Source organism: Grampus griseus, assembly GCF_964374135.1.
Source record: "Grampus griseus genome assembly, chromosome: Y".
Lineage (NCBI taxonomy): Eukaryota > Metazoa > Chordata > Mammalia > Artiodactyla > Delphinidae > Grampus > Grampus griseus.
Window position 1 is genome coordinate 4,827,208 of NC_139016.1, and position 12,304 is coordinate 4,839,511.

Sequence of the window (12,304 nt, forward strand, 5' to 3'; positions counted from 1 at the left end):
CCCCAAATGACTCTGGGTGGCTTCTGTATGTATGCAGAATCCTCCAAACACCCAAAATAAATCTTGCCAAGACTAGCTGTTCAACAACATTCATCAAAGGATGTCTCAATCTGAGTGATAAATTAAGAGCCAGTGTGTTGAAGCCATTTAAATTTTGTTGTCCATATTCTTTAAGAATCCTTAGGAGGAGGGGGAAGGTGTCTTAAGACTTGTATTACGGTGGCAACAGGTTTAAGAGCATAAAGAAACAAGTGTTTTTGTCTTAGATTGACGGAAGCTTTATATTCAAAGCTAACACACAGGTGGTTATTACTATGCACCTGGCATTGTTCTGAGAGCTTTACACGTGGGCATGGATTGTTAAACCCCAAAGCAAAGCCCCGAGACCAGTACTATTCTTATGCTCACTTATCAGAAAAGGAGCTGCGGCCCTGAGAGGTTAACAGCCACGCCCAGCATCCCACAGCTAGGAAATCGCAAAGCTGGGATTGGAACCCACACCGTCAGAGCCATCAGAAAGGGGAGGAGAGTTCAAGCAGATCGTAGTCCACTAGCCACCAAGACAGGAAACCCCTCTGAGCTCAGAGACAAAGGATGTCTCCCCTTGATGCTGGTCGTGGCTCCAGGCTGACAAGACTCCTCGCATGAAGGGAAAAACACTTTGCCAAGTGGACTGGTATCTGTTAGGCAGAACTTAGCATCTAATGTCGGCAGAGGCTGGTTCCAGTGCCGCATGGACAGAAAAAAACGGGCTCTGCATTCTCTCTGTTTCTGTTCTTGGGGACCCTGTGTGCTCAGGCTTGGGGTTTCTCTGTCAACGGACCTCTGAACCTTTTCTGGTGGCTGAGTCCCTGGGAGTGATCAAAATCACAACAGCTGTTCCTGTCCTGGGCTCTCACGCCCCTCAGATCCCCAAGAAATCCCAGGAACCCACTGCTTATTTTAATTTGGATGAAATAGCTGTTTTACGATTACACTTGGAAGGTGCTGAGTTCAGGGTCTAGCTTAGGAGTCAAGTTTTTCTCACTTCAACTCTATTTGCCTTTTTGTCAAAGGACTGTAAACTTTCTTTTCTCATGAATCCTCTCAGTTTTTTTTCCAGTGGTGATTATGCATAAAAATGGGTTTCATAGGTAGGTAGTGATCTCCACAGCGTTGTTTTTTTTTTTTTTTTTTTTTTTTTTTTTGTGGTTCGTGTGCCTCTCACTGTTGTGGCCTCTCCCGTTGCGGAGCACAGGTTCCGGACGCGCAGGCTCAGCAGCCATGGCTTACGGGCGCAGCCACTCCACGGCATGTGGGATCTTCCCGGACCGGGGCGCGAACCCGTGTCCCCTGCATCGGCAGGCGGACTGCGCCACCAGGGAAGCCCTCCACAGCATTTTCTATGGCCTTGACAAAGCAGCCCTCTAACTGTATGTCATCTTTGTCCTCTAATAGTCACAATTATTTCTCTTAAATTTTGGAGCGTATTTTAAACCTAAGTCGAATTATTGTTCCCATCAATACTTAGACTTTTTTTTTTGAAAAAAATGTTCCATTTAATTTTCCTGCATTCTCCCTAGAAAATGTAATAATTGCTTCCTCTGGTCAGTGGGCGTCAATTGTAAGAAAGATTCAGATCCCGTGGTGGTCAAAATATTTATCTGTGACAGAGCTGAGACAGAAGCAACCTTTGTTCAGAGTGCACTGGAATTTTAACAATAGAGAAAAAAACTTTTTTAACTCAACATTTTTTTAGTAGTATATGGAGAAATCCAGGATGAAATACATTATTAAAATAATTTTGGTAAACAGGGATAAATGTACCTATTAGAAATATAAGGTGACACCAGGTACCTCCTGTCTTATCACATGATCTGCTGATTTACTTTTTTTCTGTTGAAATGACACCTTTGACAATGTCGATTCCTGGGTTTTTGGTGAGCAACGGAACAGACCCTGAAGTAAGGCTTCGTATCTTATACATCTACATGCAATAAAATGCAGCCCAGTTTCTCTCATTTGAGCAACTCCAAAGTGGTCTAAAGAAATAATACAGAGAATACTCAATGTATCTTTTTATAAAAAGTTTCAAAAGCCCAAATTGCGCTATAAAAAGGCAAACACCCCCATAGCTTACCCAACAAATCTTCAGAAAAATTAATTCTTCATTCTGCACTTGTCCGAGCTGCACTGCCATACTGCCGCTGCTCCCTGTGAGGATACTTGAGGTTTATTTACTGACTGGTCCTTAAAACTGCCCGCCCGTCTGTTCACACCTGGGCAGGACAGAGCACAGGTGGCTAGTGATGGAATCTACGTGCACGGCTTTCAAAAGCAAGCGGGTAGGGCAGGCCCTTAAATGAATTTGTTCCGGGAGCCTGTACTCCCTTGGGGTTTTAAGCACACCAAGACTTGACTCGAATGTCAAGTTCAAAACAGCCACCAGATGTGCAGCTTTGGGGCCGAAGCAGAAGAGACTTGCTTCCCCAGGCCTCTGTCTGTAAGAGCCTCGGCCCCGCTGACCCTGATGGAGGACAGATTCTAAGTGACTGCAGCTTCTCGCTGCCGAAAAGGCTTCTGAAGGAGATCTAGGGGTCAAGGGGAAGGAGAGGGGGGGACGGAAAGAATTTGAAGGTAACCTGCTTCCTCTTGACCTTCTGCTGGAGAGGGCAAGCAGGCCCTGGAATTCTTCCTGCAGCCTCGCAGCCTGAATTCATCTTCAGAAGGCAGGTGCTGACCTGTAAGTTGTGTGAAGCGACACAGCCTGTAAGTGCCATCTCTCCCAGCATCAACTACGCGACGGACGGGAGGTTCCCCGTTACGGATCCCTTCAGTGTATGTATCTAGGCCGTACGCACATTGCTCGTCTGTGCTGACCGGTTCTTCCCCAAACCAGAGGGGTTTAGTCACCTTTGAATATGCTTGTCTGAGGTCAGGGGCTGTTTGGGGAGAACGTGGGACCCATGGCAATTGTTTTCTGTTAATTCCATTCATTTCTTTTGCATTTGGATCCATGGGCCACTCGATACCTATAACTACACAATCACCATCTCCATGCCAACAAATGATCGAAGTGACTCAAATAGGTGTGTGATGCTTTCTAGTGGGACAGTCTCTATGGTTTTATATAAAAAAGCGGAAAGGATAAGGCGAAGAAGGACATTCTCGGTCTGCACCTAATTCTGCTTGGTTCGTATGTGTTGACTCTGTTTTGATCCGCCACCTTCTTCCACCCAGGAAACACTTTTTAGACCTCTGTCAGAGCATGTGTGATGAGCAGTCAGCTTTCAGAAAGCCATAACGTTGTAGGAGAAACAGGAAACCAAACATTTCACAATTATTTGTTGGTAAATTATTTTTTTTCTAAAAATGGCAATATTGGGTGTTTAATGGAACACAGAAGTTACATTTTAAAAACTATGTAACCATCCTACTCTGGAGTCACATTGGAATTTTTAGCACCTTTATTAAGGTATCACATAGAGAGCATAGAATTCCAATTCAGCCATTTTTAGTAAACGTATAGAGTTCTACGACTATAGTCAAATCTAATATCAGAACATTCTCTTCACCCCCAAAAGATCATTTCTGAAGCCCAGCTGCAATTTCTCCCCATCCTCACGCCCGGCCTCACTAAATTCTGGATGGGATGCGTCTGGGCTTTCTTAAGAGGGAGGAAATCACATGTTAGCTGAGGTCCTAGCGTGTTTCACATGGTTCCTGATGGCTGTATGTATGTGTACACGTGTGTATATGTGTATGTGTGTGTGTCGCGTTTTACCATATCACGTACATATTAGCACTGAGCCTCCCTCTTGCCTCCGCTTTGTTTTAAACAGAAACACAGGCTGCGAAGCTTAGCATCTTGAAGTTGGAGAACAAAAAGGGTCAGAGCTCGGAGCTTAGAATCTGTTAGTCAGTGTGTATTTGCTGAGTGCCTGTCCCAAGTTTATGAGACTGAACTGTGGCAGTCCTCTTAGAGTTCTCTGCTCAAACTATTAGTAAGGCTTTTTCCTTTCTCACTAGCTTCTCCCAAGCAATTAGGGGTTGGGAAAAAGTTGGAAGAGGAAGAGAGAGGAAGAGGGGAGGGGCAAGAGAGAGAGAGAGAGAGGGAGAGAGGGAGAGATGGATCAAGGAGGAAATGCCACAGTTCTAATATGGTTAAGTTTGCATCCTAACAGCTATTGCATAATCAGCTTCATCTCTTGTTCTGTCGCAGTTAACCAGCAATGCATGGGGTTTTTCTTTTTAAGCTATGTCTCTTACCCTTTTGAGCCTCAAGCATGAGAAATCCATTCCACGCGTAATCGAGTGGTAGATCTCTGCCTTCTTGCAGCACACGGCAGGGTGATTTCTGTGCATGTTCTCTTGGGGGTGACTCTGATGACGCTGTCCCCACGAGACCCACTTCTGTCCTTGTCAACCGCAGGCACGTCCATCTGGAAAGCCTTTTTCTTCACACCCAAGTTCTTCCCCGAGGGTGCCAACGGCTGCTTTGCCACCCACGTGTGTTTCTGTCACGGGCAATACGTCACCTACCACGACCCGCCTCTGCTCTTTGACATCTCCCAAGACCCCAGGGAGAGAAACCCGTTAACTCCGACGTCACAGCCCCGGTTTCGGGAGATCCTGGAGACCATGCAGGAAGCGGCAGCTCGCCACGCTGAGACCCTGCGGGACGTCCCCAATCAGCTGTCGCTGGGGAACCTTATCTGGAAGCCGTGGCTTCAGATGTGTTGCTCATCTTCAGGCCTGTTTTGCCAGTGCGACTGGGAGAAGCAGGTTGGGAGAGGAAGCCATTAGCCACGTGCGTCTGGGGGCGCCCGGGGCCACCCCACCTGCTGCATCACAGACGAGCTCGGGGAGCGGCACTGAGTGAAGCCAGCCCTGGCAGCTTCCACCCCGGGACTCAGATCCCTTTTCTCTGTCTTCTCACCTGGAGACGCCATCAAAACCCCACATGTACACCCTGGGGGAAAAATCAGGGTTTGCAGTAAACAGAGGCACAGACATTAGTCACATCTTCCGAGGCCAATGTTATATGAATGCAGTAAGCGGGACTTCAGTGAGTCTGGCCAACACCAGGGCGGGCGGAGAGCAGGAAGTTGCACAGGTAACTTGTTCATCTCTCAGCCAGTGCACGTGATCCACGACATAAGGCATCACTTACTCCACAAGCTGATGTGACGCTGTGGCCACTGTGATTCCCCTTATAGCGCATCACAAAAAAGAGAATAAAATTTAAAGAGTGTTTACTAAATCTAACACATGCAACGTTATAATGAGTAAAAGACCATCCTGACCCATCATGGATGATGGTAAGTTCCAGTTTGGTTATTGGAAGGCAATTCCTGTCAGTATTATTTGCAATAATATGAAATACTATTCGTGATATATATGTTTATATATATACAGTTTCTTCGAGAAGTTTACAGTATTTAGAATCTTATCACTATTTAAGTAAGAGCAATAGAGGCTCACAGCTCTGTCTGTGCTGCAGCCTTTTGGTGAAATCCCTCAGGAACAATAATGCCAAGAGAAATCTCTCCTGTACGGATTTGCATCCCATAATTGGCAGCATTCTACTTGGGTTCTGCTGTTTCTTTGGTGAACGGAGGTTCTGAACTCAAAGGCCGCTTCAGTGATGCTGCAGTCCCTGGAATCCCTTCTAACAGGATTCAGAATTTTGGGCATGTAAAATGTGTGATATTTCATGGGGGGAGAAAGACACAGGCAATCCATCCACGACCCATACCCATGAACGTGACATCTTGAGTTCTTGCAGAATTTAATGAAGAGAGAAGGTGGTTCATGTCCGTACATACCCGTACACATGTCCGTGTTTTCTGTGGTCTGATCCTGTGGCTAAGAAACATCTATGCCTCCACCATGAGATGTGCAATTTTGTTTGAATTCCATTTCCTGCAACCTCAGTAACGCAGGATGAGGCATAACCAGGTCACGTCGGAGACTGGGGGTTAGGGGCACAGCTGGCGAGAGTTCCAACGTCTGAGCCACCAGCCCCTCCTGAGGAAAGGATTCACTTGTGCAGAGAGCACTTAGGTCACCTTCAGGCGCTGAACATCCTCCAGCAGTATCATGCAGATTCCTTTCCTGATCCGTCCGCAGGAGCTGTGGTCCCTCTGCCTCCCGTTCATCTCTTTCGGGAACATGTCTGAACATCTGCTCTTGGCTCAGGGTTTTCTCCATCCCACAAGAGTGCAGGTCAATGGAATACCCTACTCCACTGGTACCCTGGCCCCTCCGGGCACTTTGGAGAGAATGTGTACAGTGTGGCTCAGGCTTTCTGACAGTGGACTCTCATTTCCTCTGTTTGTCTCCACTGAAGAATTTCTAAGATCCAGCAGCATGTCCCCAGCTCCTCTTTAAGGTCTACTATTTCAGATTTTAATCCTTCTTTTTCTTAAAAAAGAGAAAAGATTCCCGCCCCCCCCCCCTCCGCCCACTCCCTGGGAATGGTTTAAAGTTGGAAAACAAACAGGATTCTTTCTTTTAATGCGGATTTCTCATTGCAGAAATTGCCCGAAATCTGTCACATTGTTCTAGGAAATAGTCTCATGAAAGAATGCACCAGCATGTTACTAATGTGTTAGGGTTATTGCTATTATCATACAGAAACTATATAAAGCCACTTACGAACTTACGTTGGAAGATGACCATGTTTACTCAGAATTGAACATACTCAATGCAGGTGGACTTTTACAAAACATTTTATGATGTAAGAACATGTGTTTGAGGGTGAAATAACTTGAAGGAGTTTTATAGATGATGTGAATACATAGCTTTGTATAGAATTAATCGTTTAATCTATACAATGGTAACAGCCAATGAAGAATCCATATACCTCTGGAGGTACAATGAGCTTTAAAGTATTTGCCTCAGAATAACTTGGATCACCCTTATGTTTCACAGTATTTGAAAATCAGGTTTATTTGTCATAATCATAATTACCATAGACTTCAGACCACTTACCATCTGAAAGTTTTGCTTGGAATGTACAGCAGGAAATTGGAATTCCCATCGGTGTGGCCTCGAGTTGTATGCGCAAACCTTAGTGAGTTTTGAAGCTTTAAACAAATTCTTTTTAAAAAAAACCTGTGTATTTCTAGCATTTCGTAGATGTTGAAGGCTAAGCAAACACTAATCTATAGACAGGGCACTATTTGACAATGTCAGTATCACTGCATGAAAAGCAAAATCACAACCTACGTATCGAGGTAATTAAGGATTAAAGAAAGGAAACAGATTTCAGGTAGCCCTGAAGGACATCCAGTGAAGGGTAAAGAAACAGGAGAAGTACTTGGCATCTGTCTGAACAATGCGATCTGTGAAGTGATTGCCTCTGTGCAGGTTTCCCAGAACCTTGTCCTGATGTTAATGCAAAATGAAAATAAAATTTTCCTTGGCAATTAAACATTCTGTGCCGTCGTGCCGTGCTTTCCCACAGGACTCAATTCAGCAAGCGTGCGGAGTGTTTCCTATGTTTCGGGCACGATGTTAATGGATGGGGAATATGGGTTTTAGTTCAGCAAATATTTATGGAATGTCTGAGGCTCCGGGGAGGGGTAGGAAGTATAGAGATGGCTAAGAAATAAATAGCCCATGACTTTCATGATTACAGGGCAGGGCAAGGGCCAAGTTATCCATCTCGCACACGGCCTCTTTTCAGGGGCTCACAAAAGAATGTCTAATGTCTTTTTAATGTCAGAAACAAAAACTGAACATTTGGGGTTGAAGATCATAGGCGCACAGGTACCAACGCAGTCGTAAACTAGAATTCTTTTGTGTTTTAATATGGTTTATGTTTTTATGTAACCTGTCTTTATCTTGAATCTTACGCCTATGTTTCCCCTTGGGCCTTGGAAGTCTTAACCGGTTCTGGACCCAGATGAAGCAGCTTCTTTGCTCAACAGATGTTTGGGGCAGAGAAGAGTCTAAATTTTGATACGACAAACCTTGCCCTTTCTTCTCTACCTTTCGACTGGGTTCCCTAGGAAGGCAGAAGTGGAGTCAGACTAAACCGCTGAAGCCATGAGAATAAGGAAGGAATGCAGTGATGCTGGCGCTCAGGTGGGCTCTCACTGACCCAGCCATTCTGGATAAAAGCTAAACCATGCCCGTCGGGAGGCGGGCTGACCCATGGGTCGTAGTAGGAGGAGGTGTGCGTGGATGAAAGATGTTGCTTTGCACAGACTCCTGTGCAATACACGCCAAGCTTCGTCACCTCCTCTTTGGTCCTGAGAGGATGTAAGGTGTGATGTCAGTGACCAAGTGCCTCGTAAACTATAGCTGCCTGACTCCCCTCACCTCCCATCCATCTGGGCTGCCCTGGCCTCAGACAGGACAGTGTGGGTGCCCCGGCCATCCTTGGTGTTCCGATGCCACGAACCGGGTCTGTGTTGCTGCACCTGCTTCTAGCTGACATCACTTCCTACCATCTCTTTGTGTGATGAGCTCTGAGTTAAGTGATCGTGATTTACCAGTATTTAAGAGTGTCAAATATTATGTTAGAGGAGCTCTTTCAATTAAGGAAACGTCCACTTACCTAATTAGAACACAAGCACCTTGAAAATGACCCATGTGTTCATGCAAAGGAAATACTGTCATGAAGCAATTTCTCAGTTTTCTGAGAACTCAATGGACCTTACATCTAGGAGAGCCTCAAATGTTTGCCCTAAAGGCGGTTCTCGTCATGAAGTTCAGAGCCTCTAAATGACCTCTCAGGGTACTGCTGTTTATCTTACCCATCTTCAAAGAAGCTGATTGTCAAATGAATGTATGATATATTCAAAACAGAAATAGGGCTTCCCTGGTGGCGCAGTGGTTGAGAGTCTGCCTGCCGATGCAGGGGACACAGGTTCGTGCCCCGGTCCGGGAGGATCCCACATGCCGCGGAGCGGCTGGGCCCGTGAGCCATGGCCGCTGAGCCCGCACGTCCGGAGCCTGTGCTCCTCAACGGGAGAGGCCACAACAGTGAGAGGCCCGCGTACCGCAAAAAAGCAACAAAAAAAAGAAATAGACTCACAGACGTAGAAAACAAATTTATGGTTACCAAAGGGGCAAGACAGGGGAGGATTCAACTAGGGGTTTAGGATTAACAGATACACACCGCTATATACAAAATAGATTAAAAAACAAGCATTTACTATATACCACAGGGAACGATATTCAATATATTGTGATAACCTATAATGGAAAATCTGAATATATATATATGAGTTACTTTGTTGTACACCTGAAATACACAATATTGTAAATCAGCTACACTGCAATTAAAAAAAAAAAGGCAGATTGTATGGTTTACCCAATGAGCAAGCATAATGACTTTCATACGGTGGTCTGGGATATACAATTGGCCTCCCTGGTTATATGAGGATCTCAGGTTTCAAACTGTATTACCTGTGCTGAGGGATGGTGGTGTTTTTCTGAAGGCCCAATTTCCGATGAATATATTATTATAAATATGAACTGTGAATTGCCTGTCAAAATTTATGTTGTCTGAATTTAACACAGGGTGCAAAACTAAGTCACACACAAAGATATGACATATTACCTAGTGGGCAGGGCCCCTCAGTAACTGCAGGTGAAGCAGAAACTGTCTCATAGCTCTTACCTACGGTTTCATTGCAATGGGTATCGGGCAAGAAGACATATCCCACTTCTTTTATCTTTGGGACCATAGAGACACTCAGGCCTGGCCGGAAGTTCCCCGCACCATCCTCTGTTTGTAGCTGCAGAATGCAGAATATCCAGGTGAGGACTCTGAGATGGTCCTAAGGAATGGTGATGCCGTGACGGTAATGAAATAGCCTGGATCCCTGAGTCACCACCTGGGGCAGCTCCAGAGAAACCCCCCTCCCCTCATCCACAGGTGGCTGTGACCCGAACAGGATCTCATCTTTTTTTTAAGCCTCTGAGGTTTGGAGGCTGTTAGTGCAACAGCAGCTGGGGTTACTTACCTTGACTAATAACGCTAAGCTTGGCCACATTATGTAAGCTTGACGTTCTGTGATCATTTTTTGCATTGCAAAAAGATTTTTCCGATCTACTGGTGTTGCTTTGAATAGAAGCCTATGCACTAATTTTTAATTTTGATTTTATGATGGGAAGAACCCTTAACATGAGATCTGCCCCCTTAACAGATTCTTCAGTGTACAATACAATATTTTTAACTACAGGCATAGGATTGTACAACAGATCTCTAGAATGTATTCATCTTGCATAACTGAAACTTTATACTCGTTGATAGGAACACCCCATTTTCCTCACCCCGCCCCCCCCACCCAGCCCCTGGCAACCACCGTTCTGCTCTCTGCCTCTATGAGTTTCCTCATATAAGTGGAATCATGCAGTATTTGTCCTTCTGTGACTGACTTATTTCACTTAGCATCTTGTACCTAAGATTCATCCATGCTGTTTACTGAAAGATTGCCCTCATTTTTAAAGTTCAAGGGTGTCTATTATTAAAAATCAAAACAAGGGCTTCCCTGGTGGCGCAGTGGTTGAGAGCCCACCTGCCGATGCAGGGGACACGGATCCGTGCCCCGATCCGGGAGGATCCCACATGCCGCGGAGCGGCTGGGCCCGTGAGCCATGGCCGCTGAGCCTGCGCGTCCGGAGCCTGTGCTCCGCAACGGGAGAGGCCACAACAGTGAGAGGCCCGCGTACCGCAAAAAAAAAGAAAGAAAGACAAGCCGTAACATGAGTTGGTGAGGGTGTGGAGAAATTGGAACCCTCTACATCGTTGGCGGGAATGCAAAATGGTGTAGCAGCTGTGAAAAACAGTATGGAGATTCCTCAAGAAATTAAATCTAGAACTACCATAGGATCCAGCCATCTCACTTCTGGGTATTTATCCAAAATATTGAAATCTGGATCTCAAAGAGATATCTGCACAACCATGATCATTGCAGCATTATTCATAACAGCCGGTATGTGAACAGAATCCTAAATGTCACTAACTGATGAATGGACAAGGAAATGTGGTATATGCCTTAATTCTTTAAAGACTGTCAACCGTATGAAGGTGGGAAACAGAGAAACTTAAAGATAGAAGTATACTGGACACTACCACCACCTGCCCACAGCCCAGAATTGTGGAGAGGTGATTCTGCAACTACAGTGTGAGTGAGTGAGAAACAGAGTTGCTTGCTTTATACAACCAGCAATTTGATCGTTACTTAAATGTTGAGATTCTTTCTCAAAGTGGAAGATTACATTTTGCATCATGGATTATAGGAAAATAGCAGATTTCAAAATATATATGCCTAGGCATGATGGTATTTCTAAGAGTAAAATCTTCTAATGAATACCTTTCTATAAAATATTCTGGCTAGCAGATATTTGGTCCTGTCCAAAACGCCCAAGGACACATCTTGGTCCGCACCAAAAGGTCCTTGATATTTGGTCCTGTTCAAAATTGTGTGGCATGGACCAAATAGCTCATGGACCTTTTAGACAGGACCAAATTTCAAGGACCTTTTGGCATGGAACAAATGTCTGATGCACCGAATGTCTTACAAAAGTTTTGGACAGGACCAAATATCCTGCAAGGAATGTTTTTTAAATTCCCTGCAAACTTTATCACTTTCGAAATACTTTCAAAAATATTTCCTGTGGATATGTAAAAGACTCCTGTGAATGCGATATTTTAGTTTTGTTGATCAGATTTTAGTCTTAGAAAAAGATCAAAAGGTGATGTAATGTTTTTATGCCAACTTCTTTCAGCAACCTTTGAAATAATGCCGTGTAACTAATGTTTACTATTTCCAATTAATCCATGAGATGCTTATTTCCTGTGCTTTTCTTTAAAAGTCAGCATTGAAAACATTCAGTTAACGCAGAGTATCAGTTTCGTGTTAAAATCTGAGGGGCATTTCTGCAGCAAGGTTTGAGAGCAGCGTTGTCTAGTGCCTCTCAGCGAAGGTGACAAGTGCCGTATGAAAAGGTTGGGAGAAGTTAAGAGTTTCAGATAATTCAGAAAAGGGCACTCGTGGCATTTTATCAGGCGAGGCAAATATATCGGGTCAGTAACTGCTACGAGAGAGGGGTATGAGACAGCCCATCCATTAGAGCTTGTATCAGGGAGACGTATTCCCAGCTGTAGCATCAGAAGCAGAGATAAAGTGAGTTTCTGCAACACGTTTCATCATCCTGAAGGTGAGGTGGGAAACGGTCCCAGGGCCCATGCGTTGCTGTGATAGGCTGGCATATGCGACGATGTTTGGTTAGACTCATGCGTCCCAGGCTTGATTCCAAGTGCATCTGTGCGTTCATTAACTGAATCTTCATTCCATCTGTC

The 12,304-nt window shown here is 44.9% G+C and overlaps 1 protein-coding gene across 1 annotated transcript in view; it reads left to right on the forward strand.

The window, feature by feature from the left end:
- LOC309817752 (steryl-sulfatase-like) overlaps window positions 1-5,175 on the forward strand; it is a 126,610-nt gene extending 121,435 nt beyond the window's left edge. Inside the window, exon 10 of the mRNA XM_082647031.1 lies at window positions 4,412-5,175. Coding sequence (XP_082503157.1) covers window positions 4,412-4,785 — 374 coding nt within the window. The 3' untranslated portion in view covers window positions 4,786-5,175. The remainder of the gene's footprint in view (window positions 1-4,411) is intronic.
- The last annotated feature ends 7,129 nt before the right edge of the window (window positions 5,176-12,304 follow it).